Source organism: Colletotrichum aenigma (genome assembly GCF_013390185.1).
Source record: "Colletotrichum aenigma strain Cg56 chromosome Unknown KSG_Cg56_contig08, whole genome shotgun sequence".
Taxonomy (NCBI): domain Eukaryota; kingdom Fungi; phylum Ascomycota; class Sordariomycetes; order Glomerellales; family Glomerellaceae; genus Colletotrichum; species Colletotrichum aenigma.
Window position 1 is genome coordinate 2549150 of NW_023500914.1, and position 22150 is coordinate 2571299.

The 22150-nt window shown below is 57.1% G+C and overlaps 7 protein-coding genes across 7 annotated transcripts; 3 read left to right on the forward strand and 4 right to left on the reverse strand.

Annotated features, from left to right (window-relative positions):
- Nucleotides 1–274: 274 nt before the first annotated feature.
- Nucleotides 275–988, forward strand: yae1 (Uncharacterized protein; the record flags this gene model as incomplete). Its single annotated transcript, XM_037327424.1, has 1 exon — nt 275–988. One exon carries the CDS (start codon nt 275–277, stop codon nt 986–988), a length of 714 nt encoding a protein of 237 aa, XP_037174197.1.
- A 2201-nt stretch (nt 989–3189) lies between these two features.
- On the forward strand, nt 3190–4176 carry CGCA056_v012181 (uncharacterized protein; the record flags this gene model as incomplete). The annotated part of the gene is made up of 1 exon (XM_037327425.1): nt 3190–4176. The coding sequence occupies one exon, from the start codon at nt 3190–3192 to the stop codon at nt 4174–4176; it is 987 nt and encodes a 328-aa protein (XP_037173627.1).
- Nucleotides 4177–5265: 1089 nt separating this feature from the next.
- Nucleotides 5266–6200, reverse strand: CGCA056_v012182 (uncharacterized protein; the record flags this gene model as incomplete). Its single annotated transcript, XM_037327426.1, has 2 exons — nt 5266–6071; nt 6125–6200. 2 exons carry the CDS (start codon nt 6198–6200, stop codon nt 5266–5268), a joined length of 882 nt encoding a protein of 293 aa, XP_037173628.1.
- Nucleotides 6201–7226: 1026 nt separating this feature from the next.
- CGCA056_v012183 (uncharacterized protein) lies at nt 7227–9003 on the forward strand (the record flags this gene model as incomplete). The annotated part of the gene is made up of 2 exons (XM_037327427.1): nt 7227–8614; nt 8664–9003. 2 exons carry the CDS (start codon nt 7227–7229, stop codon nt 9001–9003), a joined length of 1728 nt encoding a protein of 575 aa, XP_037174212.1.
- Nucleotides 9004–9227: 224 nt separating this feature from the next.
- On the reverse strand, nt 9228–10367 carry CAB2 (Phosphopantothenate--cysteine ligase CAB2; the record flags this gene model as incomplete). Its single annotated transcript, XM_037327428.1, has 1 exon — nt 9228–10367. The coding sequence occupies one exon, from the start codon at nt 10365–10367 to the stop codon at nt 9228–9230; it is 1140 nt and encodes a 379-aa protein (XP_037174230.1).
- Nucleotides 10368–11323: 956 nt separating this feature from the next.
- On the reverse strand, nt 11324–12918 carry MCH5-0 (Riboflavin transporter MCH5; the record flags this gene model as incomplete). The annotated part of the gene is made up of 2 exons (XM_037327429.1): nt 11324–12231; nt 12285–12918. 2 exons carry the CDS (start codon nt 12916–12918, stop codon nt 11324–11326), a joined length of 1542 nt encoding a protein of 513 aa, XP_037174219.1.
- A 4949-nt stretch (nt 12919–17867) lies between these two features.
- Nucleotides 17868–18672, reverse strand: nit-4-2 (Nitrogen assimilation transcription factor nit-4; the record flags this gene model as incomplete). Its single annotated transcript, XM_037327430.1, has 2 exons — nt 17868–18523; nt 18582–18672. The coding sequence occupies 2 exons, from the start codon at nt 18670–18672 to the stop codon at nt 17868–17870; spliced, it is 747 nt and encodes a 248-aa protein (XP_037174234.1).
- Between the last annotated feature and the right edge of the window lie 3478 nt (nt 18673–22150).

The following is a 22150-nucleotide window of genomic DNA, read 5'->3' on the forward strand; positions in this document are numbered from 1 at the left end:
GATGGTTCACCACGGTGAAAGGTGCGCAACATGATCAGTCATACAGTGCACACGGTCGTTCATACAGTAGCGTAATACAAGTTTGGTGACCAAAAGACAGTGCGAAGTGACGCAAAAATTGTGGTGCGGGGGATGCTTGACAAATCAAGCTTCAATTTTTCACTCGAGACTTTTCCCAAACTCACCATCACGTATTTTTCCGCCACTGAGGCCATTCGCACCAGGAGACCACATAACAGGATCTCCCAGCCTTTCCGCCTCGCCGTCTCCCAAAATGCATCTCCAACCCATCGACAACACGGAAATAGAGCCCTTCACCATCGCCATGGATCCCGACCCCCGGCTCAACCCCGCCATGGAAGCGCAGCAAGACCCCTTCGACGACGTCTGGGGCTCCGCGCCAGGCTCGCCAACCGTCGTGGCCCTCGACGCACCCGCGGGCGCGCACCCGTCAGACATGCCAAGGCTGCAGGCCGAACACACGACCGCCGGCTACCGCGAGGGCGTCACCGCCGCCAAGGCCACGAGCATCCAGGCAGGGTTCGACGAGGGCTTCAGCCTGGGCGCCGAGATCGGGTCCCTGGCGGGCCAGCTCCTGGGCCTGCTCGAAGGAATCGCCCACGCCTTGGATGATGGCGGCCAGGGAGATGAAGCCGTCGCGAAGGATGCGCGACGGGCCCTTGACGAGGCCAAAGCTGAGCTCAAGACTGACTCGATCTTTACGCCTGCCTTCTGGAATACCGACGGCACCTGGAAGTTCCACGTCGAGAGATCATCGTCATCGGGCGATGAAGAAATTCTCTTCTCCGACGTGGCTCGTGCCCATCCCCTCATTCAGAAGTGGACAAAGGCCGTAGATGCCGAGATTGAGCGATGGGGCATCGAACTCAATGCCATCGGCGACGCAGAGGACCACGAGAGACAGCCCAGCCCGGAGCGGGTGCCGAGCTCTGCGGTACCGCAGACGAAGAAGGCGCTGGACTGGTGAAGTTTTCTTTGCTAGCGTCTGCTCTAGAGCACGGGCACCCAACATCGCCTTCTATTCCCCATCCAGCCTTTATGCGAATGAGGCATCGGGCCGAGCGGGTTTCTGTATGCGAGATCTCAGCTACGGCGCCGCTGGCCCTACAGGAGCACATCGCTCAAGGATGCACACACAAAAGATCGATGCAGTTTCTAGTAAGTTGTCTTTAGATGGCTATGCAAAGTGGGAACCCATGATGCTAACCGCCCATAGCTGAACAAATTGCCGTAATATTACGGGTGTGTTATGACTCGGCTCTTTGATCTCCCCAGAAGGCGAGGAATCCCTCTCTTTACGGCTAGAGCCGAGTTAAATCGGACTCACGAGAGGGGGTCCCTTCGCAAGGAAACCACACTTTCTCGTCTCAGGTGTGGCGAGTGGTGGCCTCTTAGTCCAGCCGCAAGCGCAACGGTTGTGGCGTCAAGCCAGCTCAACGAAACGAGGAGTCCCATGGCTCGGGTGGCTTTCTCGTCCTCTTCGCTGCATTTCCTATTTTTGAAAGAGGCCTGCTAGGTTAGGCTTCTTCGGGTGAATCCTGCAAGCCAAGGGAATGTTTGGACGAAATGTGGTCATGCCGCATGTCAGCTTCGCTGACAGGAAACCAAATAGTTTCGAGATGCAAAGGAACGAAAGCAGCAATGCCACTAATCTAGAGAAACAAAATGAACTTTCGAACTTTGCTTCTGTCTGTCTTGCCTGCACTGCCGCATAAATGAGGATTCGCATGAACCTTTCCCACGTCAACAAAGTACTATCGAAAGATCGGCCGGCGAAATTTGCTGTCCTTTAAGCGCTGATGCTAAGCAAGAGGTCATCGCCCTCCTATGGGCCTTACGAGAACTAGCGATATCCCGTCGGGGCCGTGAGGCCACCACCACTCTTGACATCATCCAACCCTCCATCACAAAACTTCGGAGTTCGCGAAAAGACAAGAAAAAAAAGGGGTGACAGGAAGTTTCCCAGAACGTGCCTCGGGCTGCTTTGACCTTGGAAATTGGCCAAAATCATGGGAGAGGGGCCTGTGGTGTTTCGAAAGTTCGGATGATGGGCTGTGCTGCCTCACATACCGTAGTAATGGAGGGGTGGCCAGGTCCCATTCTTAGTCGAAGTCTCTTTAAGCTCACCACCTTGCTGCAAGGAACAAACCCGCGCCACTTTAGCGCGCCTCCTGGTACCTCCTGGTTTGTCGGACGACGTGACATCGCCCACCCGCACCTGGGCGAATCCGGAAGCTGTTGGTTGGCTACTGGGCTCTCTCTCTCTCTCTCTCCTGTTCCTGTTAGTGCAGACTACCACTACTTTTTCCCGCGCAGGGATCACGTCCAATCTGCCGACAGAGGGCCCAGCACCGTCCCTGCATCACGACCATGCGCAACATCAATGGCTGCGCCCATCCCCCAGCTTTCGCCTACTAGTGGCTTTCTTTTTTTCCCTTCCGAGGAGAAGATGGAGAAATAGCCCTGGCGCAACTAGACCGGCCCTTCCCCGGCACACCCAAATGGCGTTTAGCCCAACGTCGTGCTCGACCACCTGCTCACCCGTATCCGTACCTGTCGTCCCAAATTGAGTCCAACGCAATTTCAGCCAGGCCACACTCTATCCAGGACGTTCCTTGTGATCACGTCCCCATCTCTCACCCCCTGGATGATCGACTAGCATCCACGAACCGTTTGGTCCAATCGCGTCGATCTTAGGATAGCGATGGAGGCCTGCGGGTTAGGTAGCATCTTTCTTTCTGTGAAGCCCCATGCCCGCAGCCCCTCTTAGCCTTAGCAGCACTCTCTATGGCGGAAGAAAATGACATGATGAAATCGAACTAGTCCATCATGGGCGCGACTCAGCCTGGGCCCCACGAGTCTATTCGAGGAAGGGGCGGCCTTCTCCCGGCTTACATCGTCATTATTCCCCTTTCAGCGTATGTACGGCGGGGAGGAGGAAAAGATTCAAAAGGCTGCCTCTTCACCCTGTTTGTTCTGCCCTCTTTTCCTACCTTCTCTCTTCAGTATCTCTGATACCCTTACACTCACTAATAATCTGCAATACAAACCCTTTTCCCACTCTCCTTCTATCACTCCTTCACAGAACACCACCCCTCGTCACTCTCTCTCGAGGTTTATTCTCATACATACCCCCACACACAAACACCCACCCACACACACATCAAAATGCGTTACTCTACCATCGCAGCTCTCAGCTTTGCCGCCGTCGCCCAGGCCACCTGGGACGGCAAGTTCAGCTACCCCCCCGGCATCGAGCCCCTCGGCCTGACCGGCAGCGCGGACTTCAGCGTCAAGACCTTCGGCCCCATCTCGGCGCCCCCGGCCGACTGCATCTCCGTCTGGCACCCTCCCCACCCGGACGTCTACATCGACGACTGCGACTCCGACAAGGAGCACGGCTGGCACTGGGTCCACCCGGGAAAGCCCAAGTGGGGCAAGCCCGGCCACGGCAAGTGTGACAAGGACGGCAACAACTGTGGTGACAAGGGCGGAGACAAGGGCGGCGACAAGGGCGGCGACAAGGGCGGCGACAAGGGCGGCGACAAGTGCGACAAGGACGGCAAGTGCGGCGACAAGGGCGGCGACCACGACAAGCCCCAGAAGACCGAGACGCCGCCCCAGCCCACCGACACCCCCGACGAGCCGGAGCAGCCCGAGCCCACCACCACCCCGCAGTGGAAGTGGACCACCTCCACCATCACCCAGACCGCCGTCCACACCGTCATCTCCTGCGCCCCCGAGGTCACCAACTGCCCCGGCAACGGCGGCGGCAACGGCGGCACCGCCTACAAGACCGTCACCGTCCCCGCCGTCGTGACCATCTGCCCCGTCCCCGTCAACCCGGCCCCGGGCCCCTCCGCGCCCCCCGCCGCTCCCCCGGCTGCCCCCACCACCGCCGTCGAGCAGCCCGCCCCCAGCGCGCCCGCTCCCCCGGCCACCCTCTCCTCCGTCGTCATCCCCCCGGTCTCTGCTCCCCCCGCCGCGCCCCCGGCCGCCACCACCACCAAGCCCGCCGACGTCGGCACCGTCACCAAGCCCAACCCCACGGCCACCACCAGCCGCGCCGTCGTCACCGCCGCCGCTGCTCCCAACGCCCAGCGCGTCGGCGGCATGGTCCTCGCCGCCGTCGCCGCTGCCGCCGCCTTCATCTGAACAATACACAAAAACCTGCAATAATCACACACTTAGACTTGCACAACTTTTTATGAGATTTTTGGTTGTTTTTTCGTGTTCAATTCAAAGGGGGGTGTGTAGACGGGGTAAAGGGGTTTTCTCATGCGGACACACACATCAATGATATCAAAGGCACACGGGACACATGGGGAAATGGGAATTAACTTTGGGAATGACAAACGGGGTTAACTTGGACGGGTTGGGTCGGCTCTTTCTTCCTCTGGGACTTTCGCGCTGAGAGAAGCGCGGAGGGGGGGATTGGGGGGCACTCTGGCGTCTAAACACCCAACTTAATTAGTGTAAGGCTAATATAATGGGTTCCGGTTCTTTTTTTACGACTTCTGGCTTGCCTCTCCGCGATCTTGCTCTAGCGTGATCGACGATGACCCAAATCTCGCACTGACAGTCCAAACGGCCTTGTGGCGGCGCCGTTACCTTGTGAAGTCTTCGAAGGAGCTGTCTCATCCCCGTGGTGTCCCCGAGGGCGAATGGCGGTGAAATATCTTTTCCCCAGGTTTGTTTTTCCGCCGGAGGTTGCGATCAGCGGAAAGCTCGTCTGAAGAGTCTGGGGGATCGACAGATTGGGTAGCTCATTTCCCCCGCGCGATCTGCTCCGTCCGAACTCGAGGGAACCTGGTCTTAATTGGGAATCCCCAAGGTTTTGCGGTCGGAGAGGACCGAGTTGGCTGCATAGCGCTGCAGATTATGGTCAATATGCTTATATTTGTGTCAGGGCGTGGCCCGGACGATCCGGAGACAACATGAGTCGAGGATCGGGCTTAGCCTAGACTGATAGAGCTTCGCAATGATGGTTTGCAGTGTTCTCTTCGTTGATTACTGCACCTCATCCGTAAGATTGGGTGCTAATGCGGTCCTTGAAGGGTCGGAGGATCCTGTGGCAAGCCCCCTATCTTTGGTCACGGTGTCGGTGGTCTCAAAGTTCGCAGAAAACACCTCCTTTCTGTGTATCGGTGTTTGCGGATATCATCGAGAACCCCATACTGATTGAGCCATCGAGTCTGCGCTTTGAGAGACAGGTATTGACGATGTCCATTTTCTGTCCTGGTCTCAAGTGCGTGTCAGACACTTGGCGACGTCTTCGACGCGACGGCTCTCTCCAAGCAACTCTCGTGTGACCTCTCGGTCTCTTCCACCGCTGCCGAGAACGACAACCTTTTGGATCTGCCCATCCTCGCTCATGACCAATCTGCCTGATCTGCCGTCGGCCCACTCAAGACTGATCTGCTTCGCTTCGCCATCTGCTGCAGTGATGCTGACCACAGCCTGCTCCGAATCGTCCTCTCGCGGACCGCCGCGCAGCCCTGCCGCTCTTTGCAGGTCGCCAATGACAGCAATACGATTGTGGTAACGGACAATCTCCCTCCTCAACGTCCGGACAAAGCGCGATAGGTCCTGCGTCGTCTGCCTCTCGGCGTCGGCTGGTCTCGGAGCGGGCAAGTGTCGCGCAGCGAGTCCTGAGAGCGGGATGCAGACGGGGACGGTATGGCGATGCACTCGCAGGTGACGCGAGTCCTTGTATGGTCGATTGAGCATTACGTAGAACGGTCGTCGGAAGCGCGCGTCGGCCATGAGCTCGATGCGGATGCCGAGGACGTTACCGTGGTCGACGGCGTTCGGGTCAGGATCTTGGACCTTGAAGGTCGTGACGGTCGCGCATGTGCGGTAGAGGCATTGCTGGTCGTGCGCGTCTTGGGCTTTCGATCGGGAGAGGATCTCTTCGCGGTCTAGTTTCGATTTGGAGGGCAGCGCCAGCGCGCCGCGGTTGCGGTCGGCTTCTTTGAGGGCTTGTCGCGTCGATTCTGACGAGATCAAAGCCGTGGCCTGGATTTTGACGTCCCTTTTCAAAGATTTGACTGTCGCATTGTGACTTAGCAACTAACATGTAGCAATTCGACATGCAACCTACGTCTGGTCTTGAGGTCTTTGATCTCTTGGTTGAGGGCCTCGGCAGCCGCGTCTTGCGGTTGCGGTTCAGCCGACATGGCGCCCACTGATCTCTGTTGAAGACGATGTGCAAGACGACGTGTGTTGATTTCTTCGGAGTAAAATTCAATGGGTGGTGGCTGCGATGATGCGATTGAGGGTGCTGAATGCGGCGACGCGTCTGAGAAGTTGAATCTTGTCGCCGAGAAGCGCAAATCAACAAAACATCATTCGGCCGGGCCATGGTGCCGTGGTGGAATACGACCTCTGACCTGCGGGTGCCTTATCTAATCTGCTATCTTATCAGCCCTCCAGTTCTCCATTTTAGGCATGGCGCCAGGGGTCCCCCGAGGCAGCTCCCTTCGGGTGGCTTTCCAGCAGCGGAGTGGATCGAGTCGGCGACTGGAACTCAGGTGGACGAGGATAAGCTTCTTTGCTGCGCCTGTCTCCCCCGTCCCGTCTCTTTCTTCTTTGTTCGCCAAGTATCGTCGCAATCAAGAACACAGCGCCTTCGCCTTCTTGCTCTGCTTCGGTAAATCTTCTCCGCGTCTCAGTCCACTTGGACTTGGGTCTCTTTTTTTCTGTCATATTGTTTCTCCTCATTGAAAAACCTTCTTACAGTCATTTACTGGAGCCTAATAAAGCGGCCCGCCGACCATTATTCATTCATTGTTGTTGCCACAGCCTTTTCCCCAAAAAGTGTCAAAGGCCACGGTTGCGCTTCCCGTCCACTCGTCCCGGGACGAACACACATCGACTTCCTCGCGCGCACTCCTACCAATCCAACACCCGACCGCACAAACTTCGCGCGTCCCGCTGCCTAGCGCTTCTTCCGCTTGTCACTGGTTTCCAGCTGCTTTTTAAGCAGTGTCGCCTTGACTCCCACGGACTTTGCTCCACCCCGCCTTCGACCTTATCTCGATCCGTACTCGAAACCCAAACTTTTGTCCTCACGACTCTCGACTTGTCGCACAAAGTCTTCCAACCTCTTTCTCTAAACTCTACATACTACTGTTTCTTTCCAACTACTCCACGCTGCTCCCCACCCTACGACTACGCCGCAGATTCACGATTACCAAGCACAAATGAGCGTCCGAACCCGCCGGAACAAGTCCACGAAGCGCAAAGCTTTGGCCGATCTTGCCGTCGACACAGACGGCACCAACGGCCACGCCAACGGCGATATGAATCAGAACAACGTTGAATACCGGCGGAAGACGACAGCCCCCGGCTCCGACACCGTCACCGCGAACCTCATGGCGCGCGAATCCTTCACCCTCGACGACCCCGTCCCCAAGACGCCCATCGCGAACAACCATGGCTTCTTCGAGCTGCCCGTGCAAGACCAGCGCAACTTCCTCCTGTTGGTGCTGCTGTACTTCTTGCAGGGTGTGCCCATGGGTCTCGCCGGCGGCTCCGTGCCGTTCCTCATGAAGGATCACATGTCATACAGCGAGATTGGAATCTTCAGTCTGGCGTCGTATCCCTACTCGCTGAAGCTCCTGTGGAGCCCGATCGTCGATGCGGTATGGAGCCCCAAGTTTGGGCGTAGAAAGAGCTGGATCCTCCCCATCCAGCTGCTCTCTGGTCTGGGAATGCTGTGGCTCGGCTCGACCGTCGAGAACATGATGGCTACGACTGGAAAGCCCGGTGGCCCGACCGTGTGGAACTTCACCGGGTGGTGGTTCTTCTTGGTGTTTATGTGCGCCACTCAAGATATTGCCGTAGACGGCTGGGCCCTGACTCTACTGACTCCCGGGAATGTCTCGTATGCTTCCACTGCGCAAACTGTTGGTCTGACTGCCGGCCACTTCCTGTCCTACACGGTGTTTTTGGCGTTCAACTCCAAGGACTTTGCCAACCGCTACTTCCGCAGCACCCCGCTTGACACGGGCTTGATGAACCTTGGCGGCTATCTCACCTTTTGGGGCTGGGCCTACATTGCCATTACCATCGGCCTGTCTCTGTTCAAGCGTGAGGAGAAGACCAAGAACGAGGACGGCATCTGGGACGTGTACAAGATCATGTGGGGCGTTCTCAAGCTCAAGAACATTCAGACGATTATCATCGTCCATCTCATCGCCAAGATCGGTTTCCAGGCGAACGATGCCGTCACCAACCTCAAGCTCATTGACAAGGGCTTTGGCCAGGAGAATATGGCTTTGACTGTTCTGATCGACTTTCCCTTTGAGATTGCGCTTGGGTACTACGCCGGAAAGTGGTCGCAAGAGTACACCCCGATGCGTCTGTGGTGCTGGGGCTTCATGGGTCGTCTCGTCGCGGCTCTGATTGCGCAGTTCACCGTCACAATCTTCCCCGCCGGCGGCGTGACTTCTTGGTACATGCTTGTTGTCATTGGAGAGCACGTCTTCTCGACCTTCACCAACACCGTAATGTTCGTCGCCGTCTCAGCGTTCCACGCTAGAATCGCAGACCCTGTCATTGGCGGCACTTACATGACACTGCTGGCCACGTAAGTGTTCTCTCCATCCGTTCGTTATCTTGATACTAACATGCTTCAGCGTCTGCAACCTTGGCGGCACGTTCCCGCGCTTCTTCGTTCTCCGTCTCGTCGACTACTTCACCGTCGCAACCTGCCACCCCGGCAACCCCGCCGACATCGACGCACTCAAGGGCCCCGTCGTCACCGATCCCTTCTCATGCTCTCTCCAGCCCGACAAGGAGCGCTGTGTCAAGGGCGGTGGCACTTGTGACATGGTGCGCGACGGATACTACTTCGTCAACATCATCTGCGTCGTCTTTGGCGTCGTCACCTTTATGCTGTACATCCGTCCCAAGGTCCTGCACCTGCAGTCGCTGCCCATGAGGGCCTGGCGTCTGTCAAACTCCTCCCGGCAATAGATGTCGAGGGCTGTCTTTGAAACTCAAAAGAACGCATGTAACATTTTTATTTTCAAATCACAGCATCACGTAGCGAATTGGCTTGGAGACACCACTTATTTCTAGAACAAAAACAATAGTATTATGCTTTTCATTACCATATATGCGCGCTATGCCGTTATATACGTGACGCTCGCTCTAAACCCCTCGATTACGAGTAAGAGAAAACAACATCAGCTCTTCGTCTACTTCTGCAAGGACTGGATATGCTTCGAGTGCAGCTCCTGCACGGCAGGAATGATCAAGCTCTCAATCTCCACTTCGGGGTCGCCCTCCGGCAGCGCCGCAGGGTCGAGCGGCTTGTCCTCCGCCGGCATCGAGTCCCGCAGCCCTTGCTGCGCACTGGGGACCCGGACCCACCTGTCCCGCTGGCCCGGCGCGACGAAGACGACCTCCCACTTGCGCGTGGACAGCAGGTTGCCGATGACGAGGTGGTGCTGGTAGCGCTCAAGTGAGTACTTCGCCTTGTGCACGAGGATGGCCGGGTCGGTCTCGAGCTTGAAGCTGACGACCATGCCCTGCGGCGCCCAGCCGTCGACGAGGTTCTGCAGGAACTTGGGCACGGGGTCGAGGTCGATGATCAGGCGCTTGGAGCGCGGGATCGCGGGGGAGGAGTCGAAGTTGTCGAATGTTTCTTCGTCTTCGGAGGGCGCGCCGTTGCCGTTGCGGGGCTGAGGCGCAGGCTTGGATGAAGAAAGAGAGTCCGTGGCGTTGGTGCTCTGGATCTTGTGCTCCGCCATGCGGTCCTGCGGGAGGAAGAAGTCCGACACCGCGGCGGCGAGGTACAGCAGCGCCGACGGGCCGAGCGGCCCCAGCAGCCCCGCGATGGCGCGCAGCTCGAAAAGGTAGTCGGTGATGGTGGTAAAGGGCAGCATGAGGAGCATGTTGTCCTTGCGGGCGGCCTGGTACTTGCGCAGGACGGCGCGCATGCGCTCCTGGTGGCCGGGGTTGGCTACAACGGTGCCATCCTCACCCTCGGCCAGGAAATCAAGGAAGCAGTCGGTGGCGTGGGAGTAGTGCCGGCTGTAGGGCTGCAGGGAGAACTGGCGGTGCAGGAAGATGACGGCGTAGCCGGCCTCGAGGAAGTACTCGGCGGAGGTGGCGCCGCGGGTGCCGGCGGAGAAGTTGTCGATGAAGCGGACCGTCTGCTTCTCGAGGGGCACGGTGGTGCCGCCCGAGGTGACGAGGACGATGCGCCGGTCGGCGAGGGCGGCGTGGTGCGTGATGAAGGCGCGGGCGGCGGAGACGTGGGCGTCGAGGTTTTTCGGGGGCGGTTGGGAGGAGAAGTAGGCGTCCTCTTGGTGCTCGGCGGTTTCTGTTGTCATGATGGGCGAGATTGTTGTGAGATGGGTGTGTGATAGGTGGGGTGAACGTGGATGAGTGAGTGAGATCTACCTTGGTGTTAGTCACGACGGTACTTTATAAATTTTCAAAACAGAGGCACATCTCCGAAACCCTTCCCTTTCAGAAAGGAACCCTGAGAGTGAGGCATACAACCAATGTGGTCATCTCCCCCGCCGTCAACTCACACCCTCGGCGTCCCCATCTTCGTTTCAACCTCGGCCCTCCGGCCATATGACGCAGCGTACATCACTCTCACTCACCTTGATATATCACTGCCGGTAAACACTCAAGAGGCCGGGAGAGTTCGAGAAAACGAGTAACTGACGGGCTGCCTCACGCGTTGTTGAGAGACGACTCAAAATCGACCAGACAAGTAAGAAACAGCAACGACAGAAAAGAAGGGAAGAGAGACGAGGGTTTTAACCGTTCGCAGCGGCCGGGCTCTTCCTGTTACGGGCCGACGGGGGCCCGTGCGCCCCACCCGACCCTCCTTCCGTGAGGGATCCTGCCGGGTAATTTTGGGCACGGGGACGTCGGGTGGATCGGAGCTCGCGACACGGCGGCAGAGCGGGAAACTGGAAACTCTCACACGACCAAACTGCTTACGCCCCTGGCACGGACGGGCGGGCAAACATCAAACGTGCAGCAAGGGTGCTTTTTTTGGTCATATCAAGAGATAGCTGGCCCTTTTCGGCACCGATAGCCGCTGCAATACCGAGACGCCGGCCGCAGAACATAGACACTGGATTATTTTCATGATAATATTACATTAAGTATTTTCTCGTTAAACAAACAGGCTGTCTCTCAATCTTGGTCTACGTACAAATGCCATTCATCCTGCTATTCAAAACCCCAAAAAAGCTTTTTCCCGGCATCCCCTTTGCGCCTGAAGATGATTTCCCCCTGTAGCAAATGAAATCTCGCGTCTCCCCGTCTTTTAGAAAACAGCAAAAACATTCTTCCCAACACACACAATCTTGGCAGCAAGCAGCGCCGCAAAAGCCATCACGTACACTACACCCGTGAAGATGATGAGCCCCCAGTACTCCCCGCCCGCGGCCGTGATCAGCTCGCCGCCGATGGGGATGCCCACCAGGCACGCGACCGACACGCACGTGTACGTCGTCGAGTAGTAGCGCCCGTAGTGCTGCGTCTTGCACAGGCGGCCGACGCACACGGGCGAGATGCTAATATTGTTCCCGCTCGCGAAGCCGAACAGCACCGCGAAGACGATCACGCCCGCCGCGGAGCCGCCCGCGGGCAACCACACGGCCAGGCACGCGACGACGGACACCACGATGGCGGCGAGGTTGCTGTTGAACGGGCCCGCGACGTCGGCCCACCAGCCGGGCAGCGCGCGGCCGAGGACGCTGCCGGCGTTGAGGATGGGCAGGATCTGGAAGGCGAAGGACTCGCTGAAGCCGCGGCTGAGGGCGTACGAGGAGATGTACGTCAGCGGGATGAAGAGGGCGAACTCCATGAGGAAGATGCCGGCGGTGGTGAGACTGAAGGCGGCGGAGCGGAAGATGCGCGGGTCCGGGTGCGGGGAGGCGTTGCGGGGCGGCGGGAGGCGGGAGCGGATGAGGAAGTTGGAGGCGCCGCAGAGAGCGAGGCAGATGAAGCCGACGGCGCGGATGGTCCAGCCCCAGCCGAGGCGCGGGAAGAGGGACTGCATCATGAGGGGGAAGACGATGCCGCCGATGGAGCCGCCCGTGGAGGCCATGCCGGTGGCGAAGCCGCGGCGCCGCTTGAACCAGTGTCCGACGGCGGCGATGGACGGCGTGAAGACGAGGGAGGACCCGAGGCCGCAGAGGATGCCGAAGGCGAGCATGAAGTGCCAGTAGACTGTGGCATTTGTCAGTGGCGTCCGTTGAAGGGGGAGGCGGGGAGAGACCTACGCGTGCAGATGCTGAGCAACATGACCCCGATGACGAGACACACGGTGCCGGAGAGGACGAGCCAGCGCGGGCCCCAGCGGTCGAACACGGGGCCGATGTAGATGCCGCCGAAGAAGCACAGGAAAGTGTACACGGAAAAGATCCAGCCGATGGTGCCCTCGCGGTAGCCCTGCAGCTGGTGCGTGGCGACGTACGTCTGGAACACGGCGATGCTGTTCATGATGCCGAGCGCGGAGAAGAGTGCGAGCCAGGAGCCGAGCACGACGGACCACGCGCGCAGGCCGCCCTCGGGGTACGTCTCCTCCTCGGCGGCGGTGGTGGTTGCTGCCGATGGCACGCGGTTGATGAAGTCGCCGTCCTTGCCTGCGGCGGTGCTGTGGCCGGCGTTGGTGTAAGCGCCACCGCCGGCGTTGGCCACGGCGTTGGAGACGGAGGGGATCAGGTCGTTGCCGAAGGCGGCGGTGCCGTTGTGCGCTGCCGAGTCGGCCTTGTCCGGGACGGCGTACGCATAGCTGCTGTAGTCTGGCTCCGCCGGGGTGATGTACGAGGAGTGCGCGGTGGCCGTGTCGTTGTAGTCGTCGTTGGCCCCGGGGTGGTGGCGGCGGGATGTCTGTGCTGCCTTTTCCGGGTCCATCTGGGGTGTGTGGCGTGCGTGTGTGTACCTGTGTTAAAAGACGGAGCGGAAAGAAGAGAGACAAGGATATTATTTTGTGTTTCTGGAAGTGTTTCTGGTACAGAACCCCCTTCCCGGCGCTGTTCTTCCACGCTGCTGTCTTGCCTGTAGGTTTCGGGATCCGATGTGGTCTCTTCTGTTTGTTCCCCTTCTCTTGCACCGAACACTTCTTACTCGACAAGACTCTCTGTGTGTCTTACAAAACCGACCCTGCTGACTTCTCTGGCAAGACCTTTTCGATACAGGAAACAGGATAGACAAGATGTTCAAAATGATGAGAGACGAAGGACCGTTTCTGATAAAACAGTGACAAGATTTCAGAGGTTTCGGAAACTCAACAAGACATACAGCCCAGACAAACGTCCAAAGAAACCCGTCGTGGGAGGTGGGCAGAGGGTCACACTTACTTGTAGTTTTCGGGCCGCCTTGGGACTGCCCTTGGGTAATGAACCGAAGCGAAACAAGTGGAGGGGGTGTGTGTGTGGCGTGCGGTTCCTAAGTCGGCGGGCGGCGGCCGGTTCGAAAAGGTGGGTGTCAGAGAAGGGCGCGGGAACGAACGGGGGTGGTGGAAAGGGAACCGCACAAGGTTGGGTGGGTTAGGTGATTTGATGCAAGTCTTAAGTCATTTCTCCATCCAAAGGCGAGAAGCCGAGAGAGGGAGAAAGAGGCGGGAAGAGACCAAAGAGATTGGAAAAAAAAGTTTTTTGTGCGGTTGTCGCCAATCCATGCGCTTACCCCAGATGCCACGGAAGCACGCCCAAGGTAAGGTCGTGTAGTCCAGACCAGGGGAGCAGGACTACGTTGAGGTTCCAGTTCCTTCGATCAACCGGGGTGGATGGACAGGTTGGGTTGCAAGTCAGGTTGCGAGTTGTCCAGAGTCGTCGGCTCCCGCTTCCTCATGGGGAACCACGGTTCAGGAAGATTGCAAATGCCCATCCTTCATATCATCTCTTTCTTTCTCTCTCTGCGTGCGTGCCTGTCAGGCATCTCGCCAAATTCTCGTCTCATGCCACCCCTCCTGATCCCCGTTGTCTCTATAGAGTTAGAGAGAGACGAGACGCACATGTCCCAGGCGCATGGCCGTGTTAGTTAGTCCGGGGTGCGGAAGGGCGGCTCAAGGAAAACCAGAAACCGGAACGAAACTGACCAATGGCGTTATTTCACTTAGTCGTGGTTTTCCCTCCACGCCAAGAACCCTTTTTTTTTCGCCCTTCCCCACCAACCAAAAACGACCCCGGCCTTGAACCAAACGACACGTCCTTCAGCCGAAGCCGAGCCCTGGGTTCGTTATTTTTATTAGTGGCCGAGGCCGACGCCGTTCGGTCAGGTCCGGCGGGCAAGGTCACCCAACCACCAAACAGAGGCAGCAGGTCCACGCGGACAGCAGACTTACATGGCAGCAGACTGCAGTCATCTCTTGGGAAAGCTGTATAAAGCAACCCCGACGTCCCGCGCGGAATGCCGTATACCGCGAGACGAAAACCTCCCTCCCAATGCCGCAAGTGAACACGAACAAACGACCGAGCGGACATCCATGATGCAAGCGCCACCTCAAAGCGGCACATCTCGCCTGCAACTTACACCATCCAAGCCTCTCGACCTTTCCGCAACGGCCCGTCGCATTTCACCCAATGTCGATTACGCCCTCAACGACCTTTTGCATCTCTTGGCCGACTCGCCCATACGGCCATCTCTAGCTCATCGAGATCCCGTGGCGCCTATCCTTTCTCGAAGCAAACGGCAGGTGACTCATTGAAGGAAGAGAGTCGTGACGTCCGGGAATTAGTAACGGAAACACGCCTGAGACCAGGTGTTCCCTTTCCCGGCCGGGCGGCAGCGGCAGCGGCAGCGGCAGTCCACCCACTACCACCGACCCAACCCCGCCTGGGTGGCAGTCCTTCCCCTTTCCCCCTCCCCTTGGACGTCTTCTTCACCATTTGTTCTTGCACACCGCTAAGGACAGGCTCGCCAAGTAATGCACATGGCAAACGCGAAACCCTCCACTTGTCGCTGGCCCATGCTCTTCCGCTGCCCGCCAGACGCCGATGGCGAGTTGCGTTCGTTTGACTGTCCGGTTCCGGCCGCCCTCGCCAGTGGAAGTATGTGGCTTGGTCAAGTACCCATAATAAGTAGCCCGTGCGCTCTGCGTGTGCTACCTAGATTCGCCGTACTTTACCCGAACGTCTCGCTTTACGTAATATCCGGATTTCCAGCCCCGGGCCTCTCGTCACCCAGCAGCCCAACGGATCTCGGATCACCACAATAAGCGTGATCCCGAATGCTTACCTCAGCAGCGATGCGCATCCCTCTTCTTTGCCTGGCGGGACGGAAAGGCCGCAGCGCTGGCAGGGCGGGACGGGAACCAGTCCGTCGACCGTCTCTGCAGACCGGGTACGTCTGCCTGCCTGCTGCTGGAGTCCGAATTCCGCAAGAGGGCCGGCCACCTAGGTATGGATCCTAAACCCGCCTCCGTTTCTTCTTTCTTCTTTCTGATTTATTTCCCTTTTCCTTTACCTTTACCCCAGGCGAAAGAAGGCGGTCTCTACTCTTCTATACAAGTGGACGCGTAGGGGGGCCGCTCAACACACAAAAGCCCCGATGGCGGTTGGGCGAACCTTTCGGTAACATCGTGAACCGTGGCCAGGCGTCTCCGACCAGAAAGAGAAATGAGGCCAAATGCAGGCAGCATATCTGTTGATACCTTGAAGTTTATCAGTAAGAATTTTGTCCTTTCGGAGCACTAAAAAAAGGAAAAAAAAAAAAAAACCAAAAAAAAAAAAAGGAAAACTGGGTCACAAAGCCACAGACTACAGTCGCCCATCAGAAACGGGGGAGAGAGTGGAGGCTGCCAGGTTATTTGCGGCCGCGCACCGTCAGCCTCCCCATCCCTCTCCCCAAAGAAGGGGGGGGGGGGGGGAACAGTGCCGTGGAACACGGGGATCTTCCATGTTCGCGCCGACGTCACCAACGTGGTTCTGCCAAACTCGGAACCGAACGAGTCAGTGCTCGGCCGAACCACTGCAACACATGTCACGAAGCCAATCCCGGCCCTCCCTCCCCCCCCAGGAATTTTGCTTCAAAAATAAGCGCGACATGCTGAACCCTGGACAAGGTTCGTAATTCTGGTTTCCTTTAGATTTTAGGAGGGGAGGGGGGAGAGCAAAGGGAGTCCGTCGTCGTGGATTCACGATGCGAGCTCCTCCGCTGCCTCTCCCTCTCCCTCTCCCTCCTCGCGCAGCACCCGCATGCCCCGATGCCATGGGATTGCCTGCGTCTGCTTCTGCTTCCGCTGCTGCCATGCCATGGCCCCCTCTCTGCCAACCAAAAACGCCGCGCCTGCGAACACGCATGCAAACGCGAACCATGCTGGGCTGCCATGCTGCCATGCTGGCAGGGTCCCCCATCTTTCATACGACGTCGGACTGCGTTGGTATCTTAGGCGAAGGGGCCTAGGCCCGGCGGTCGACGCGCACTGGCCGGTCACCCTCATCTGGTCGAAATTGACGTGCAGAGAAAAAGAACGGCTCTCTCTCTCTCTCTCTCTCTATCTGCCTCTGTGTGTGTGTGTGCGCGGGGAGGTAGGAAACATCGGCAGTGCCTTCACCCAAGCGTTCCGCTGGGAAAAGACGTCCGCTGCTCAATTAGTAGCAGCACCTGGGATTATCGGGGGACTTGAGGTAGCAGTCGGCCCGAGGCGTTCGGCGCGCTGTAGGGCTGGGTTGTTGCTTGGTAAACGCCCTTGGCTGTTAGTCCAGCAGTGTCCAAAGAGGCGTACGTAGATCGGGTCGCTATGCGACAGGTCACTGTTCGCAAGGCACGTGCTCGTCGAGCTTACCTAGATTGCGCAGGTCCCTATAGCGGTGAGTGCGGTGAGTGAGCCTATCTGGGCGTACCACATCGCTTCGCTGTCGCGACAAGCATACGAGAACCTCATCGTCTCACGGCATCGAGTCCGCCGTCCACAAATTGCTGCCCGAAGTTTCATGCAATCTGTTGTTTTGATGCAGGTGCTTTTTCATTACGCTTACCGCCAGCCAAAAAAAAAAAAAAAAAAAAAAAAAAAAAAAGGCCAATGCCTCCACATGCTTTTAAATCTACCGCATCGACATCGTGAGCGGGCGTCTCATACTAAATACGTGTCATACCCATTGCTGGGCTAGGCATAATCATAAAAAAAAAAACAGCTGTAACGCATACATCTTTAACAACAACGCTGCAGCCTTGGTTGTTCCCTCATGCCTGCCGTCGACACAACGGGAGATCCGGGGACAATCCTAAAGGTTGACGTGGATGCAAACCGTTGGAAGCCGACGTCTCCAAAACTTACTGTCCATGTTCCTTTGCCCGACGCTGCCCTCAGTCTTGGCAATCACGAATGCCTTGAGATCTTCGTTTTTGATGGGCGATGGGCATAGACAAACCCCACGTGAATGTCGTTTCTATATCCAGAAGGCCCCTAGAGTCATAGGTTCGTTGGAAAGCGACGCAAGTTTGTCTCGTGCGCCTCGGACTCCCTATGGTCGACTGGCTCCATGACTCGTGACATCTTCCGCGCCGCATAGAGAACCGCACAGAGGCTTTACAAGCGGAGCGGACCATCAATTTTGTCCCCTCGGAGCATTGTCGTTCAGCAGGCCTTTGAGGAAATCTCCACGTTTGCTGTGTGGTAGCCCATCCAATTCGGCATTTGTATTTACGTCCGTCATTGCATCTGTCATTGCCTCGCCTTTTATTGTCGTAGCTGAGTCGGACGGACTGTCTTCACTCTTGGCGAGAGCATCGATTTGCACTCTGATCGTGTCCAAAAACTTGGCACGAGTCGTCGCGTCAAGCTTGGAGATGGACGGTTTTCTGCGTCGTTTTGTCAGCCAAAGAGCGTAGGCAGGGAAGGCCAATGGGGCCAGGACTATTCACAATGATTCGAACAGCGACAATATTTCGTCTAGTGGTAGGGAACCGTGGGACTCAACGTCTGCTCCTGGTGCCGGGGAGGACTCTGCTGACTTGGTAGAGGCCAGTTGGATCAACAGGTCGGCGTTTTTGATAAACTTGACAAGGTCGCCCAGGCCTGTCTGAATATTTGTGGTGCGCATGCGACGAATGATTTCGACCGATTCGGAATCGGTGCGCATAGAAAGTAGGTGGAAGAGCTCCTCAAATAGAGAGATGCGTTGTTGCAGTTCTTCGTGTTTGGATTTGAGGGCGGCGAAGCGTGTGACGTCAGGCCCAGCATCGTACTCGCACTTGGTGCGGCCCATGCCTGCACATAATGAGCAGACGGGACGTAGGCCGTCACATTTCGACTTCCTCCGACGGCATGATGTGCACGCGATCTTGGTCTGGGGACGACGTCTTGGGGCAGAAGAAGCACCAGCACCGCCGGTAACAGATTGCGGGGTCGACTCGCGCTCAGAAGAGGCGCCGCTGGCTACCGCTGGGCCTGCGGGCAGGAGCTCACGCTGTGGTTTCATGGTTTGGGTAACCCCAGCCTCGGCCTTGGACCATGGGAAGACCTGGGCGCCTCCCAGGTTTGCCAAGGGATGGTGAGTGCCGCCAGCGTTCGCGTCTGTGTATGTTGGTGTCTGTTGGGCGTGTAGTTGGCACGGCGAGATCTGGACTCTCACAGCAAGCAATTGGAATGGCGCCAGTGGACGAGTCGAGAGAGGTTAGAACGGGCCACAAAGAACTCTCAAGGGCCTTGACGGTGCGCGTCATACTGTCGACCCGCCGGCCATGCTGAGGGGGGGCCGGGGGGGGGGGGAGGAAAAAGGAAAAAAAAAAAAAAAAAACCCAAAAGAGGGTGTGTTCTGCGTGTGTCGTGTCGTTTGCTTTGATTTATCCCTCTTCCCTTCTAGCTCGGCTGGGGTTACGTCTTGGAAAACCCCGGTCAGGTCCGGATCACCTTGGAGAGAGAGAGAGAGAGAGAGAGCGCTTCAGAAAAGATCGAGTATGGCGGAATGGCCTCTGAGAGGTAGGTAGGCAGGCAGGTGGCCCGTTTTGCGCACGCCTTGCTGACTATACCTCATAATATGGCAGAGAGAAGAGACAAAATCTCAGTCAGGTAAAGTGCTGCGTACAAAAGGTGGGTAGGGGAAGGTCTGCTGTTGGGCACCGCAGACCGGGCAGGACAGGATCGACACCTCAGCTCCGTCGGTCGGCTAAGGCAAGGTAGGCTGGGCTGGGCTTGGCTCTGATTCTCCGTTGTGGATTGGACTGAGGAATGACGGAGAGCAGCGCCGCACCGATATATCGGCGTACTTGTTGATGACTTCCAGCAGCAGGCCTTCCGGGGAAGGCCAAAGTCAGCAGAGACACACATGAGCATGACTTTTTTCTTTCTTTTGAGGGGGAAAACGAGAAGGTTCACAATAACAAAACCCCATGCGCACAAAAAGTACGTCTGAAATCAAACAGGTTGATAGAGTTAGCCTGCAAAGTTGCCCAAACCCATGGACTCTTCTAGCCAGGGCCTGGCCAGGCGTGCAGCTGGGAAGAGCTGTGTAGCAACAGCAGCAACGGCTGCCCAGTCTGCCTACCCACCGTGGGAGGACAAGGGTGCCCAAGCGTGCCGCTGGTACTAAAAACCGCCGTGGCTATCGAGAGTTTGCTGGCGCATCGGGAACCGCAGCCGGCGGTTCCTGTCAGACCTCCGATACGCGAGGATAGGACGCTTCCGACATCCTGTGGTCTCTGTTTTGTCCACTGGGGGAGTTGCTCCGAGGGCATTTTGGGCGGCATGCTGTCTTGATGAGAAGGAGAAAAAGACAGAGGGAGAGGGGGGCCAATCAAAGGCTCCACTCTCTTTCGCATGGCAGCCACAAGCCTCAAGCCACAAGCCACGAGTGAGGCACTGCAAACTCGGAATAGTCGGACAAACAACGGGAGGGCATGGATGGAATAGGGAGGAAACAAAAGAGCGTGGATGGCATCTCGGATCGAGCCATGCAGTGGAACAACCTCCGATCCACAAACCAGCATTTGTCCCCTTCTGTAGCCATCGCGCGGGCCGCTTTTCAGGCCAACTCGCTGGTGGCCATGTGCGAAGGTATGTTACGTCGCGTGGTTGAGGTTCCGGCCCCGCACCACCGGCGGCTCTCGCGATCGATATACCTCTGAATGATCTCGCAGTTGCAGTCGCCGTGCTGAAGAATCTGATTCCTTAGGCTCAAAGAGGACTCCCCGTGTTCGTCAATATCGTTGTTCCATGCCGTCCATCCCCGGCACGAGTAATCGTTTGTCGGAGACAGCAAGTCATCCTGTTCTTGCAGAGTGGGATAAAGGGCGTTGATATGTCGCGAGTCTCCGTCATAGCTGCTGAGGCGACGTGCTTTGAATGTGCCGTGTCTCTCTACTTGCTCTTCCAGTCAGCCAATGTTCATGGAGGGTTAGGGTAGGTAAGAACTAACAAAAACCCCGGGTAGCGAAAAGGTGAGTTGATGGCGGCGGATGCAAGCCCGAAGTTAAGAGGAAGAGGCAGGTCGTGGTACTGGAGGAGCCAAAAATTGGAAATTGCGACGAGTGAACTGGGGACAAGGGAATATTTGACTGGACTATGAATGGATGGGAAAGCGATTGTGGACGAGTGCCATGCATGTCGAGGGGGGGGGGGGGGGGGAAGTGCCACGTTTTGCTGGAAAGTTATCCCGTGCGTAGGGCGATAGGGAGACAAGCTTGGAGGAGCGGATACGTTGCAGGGGAAGTGCCAAGTACTCACTGAGTAAGTTGAAGGAACGAACGAACGAACGAATGACGTTTTGGAAGATGGAAAGAAACATGAAACACAACGCTGGAAAACAGAGGCAATCGCATGAGACCAAGGACTGCTCAGTCGAGAATCCCAACGGCATGGACAGAGAAAGGAAGAAAGAAAGGAAGAGGAAGAAAAAGGAGAGTCAAAGCCCCAAGCAGAGAGATTGCGACCGAGTTCGTCAACGGCTGATGGTTGTTGTTGTTGAGGGACAGGTAGGGATCTGGCCAGTGGCGGGTGCTTGGGTTTCGGAATCCATTCCGGGCAAGCTGGAAGGTGTGATTGGCCACGGACTTTCTTCCGTCACTAATTTGTCAAGTCTCTCTTCAACTGTCGAAATCCGGTATCCTTGCTTGCAAAGCGGGAAAAAAACACCCACAACTCCGACACCTGCTCTTGCCCTGTGTCTAGCGCGCCGGCCGTTGGAACGAACTGTGGACAATGAAAAACGCGAGCTGGCGGAATGATGAACGCGGCAGGGCGACGAGGTCGATGTACAGTCGCTGGCGCTGTCCGAGCAGGTGGCAAGGGAAGGTCGGTAGGTACCCAAGACAAGTTGAGGCGAGCAAGGTCAGTGCATGATGTGAGGTATGAGCGCGGGATCGGCAAGAAGGAAGACGCAGGCGCAGGCGCAGCAGCAGCAGCCGCCAGTGATGGATGGTCTTTATCGCATGGGCAAAGCGAATGATTGGCCACGGAATCCTCTCCGAAACGGCCAGACCTGCCCCCTATTATCTTCCCCGGCATCGAGGGCCAGGGCTTTCATCCATCTCTGGTTCGTCACTGACCCTCCACACCTCGCTTGCAGAAAGAACAGTACCACGGTAGGGATCAGTGAGTCTCCGGGTAGAAACAGGATTTGGCGACAAGCAAATGTCAATCCATCCCCGGATAGTCTCCCGAGCCTTGAACATTTCACGCTTATTGGACCCCTAACACTCGGAGCCTTCGCTGCGGCCATGTGGCAAAGCGGGGGTCATCAGAACATCAGTTTGTCTTGGCGATTCTCTCCCGTCCATCCTTCCTCCAGCCTGCCTTTGCGTTCGCCTACTCTACAAGCTTCGAGCTTTGATGGCAGTGCCTTTTAAGCCTCCGCCGCACTCCAGATCCAGAAGCACCTTCGTCGCCACCACGTCTCGCAAGAAGAATCCCAGCTAACCCTCCGAAACCATGCGACGGCAGGTGGGCCGCTGTGAGTACGTCGTAGCGTCTTGTTTGTTGCCATTGGGTACCACCATCGGGCGGGAAGACGTTGGATGGATGAGGGGAAAGGGGAAAGGGTAAAAAGGTTGAAAATAAAATGAAAAGAGTATGCGACAGGATGCAAAACGTCCTCAAGAGAAGTAACAGAGAAAGAGAAGAGACGAAGCATCACGCAACAACGCTGTGGAAACCCTCATCTTGACGCCGCGATATTAACTTGACCAACGCCGTAAATCATCCAGC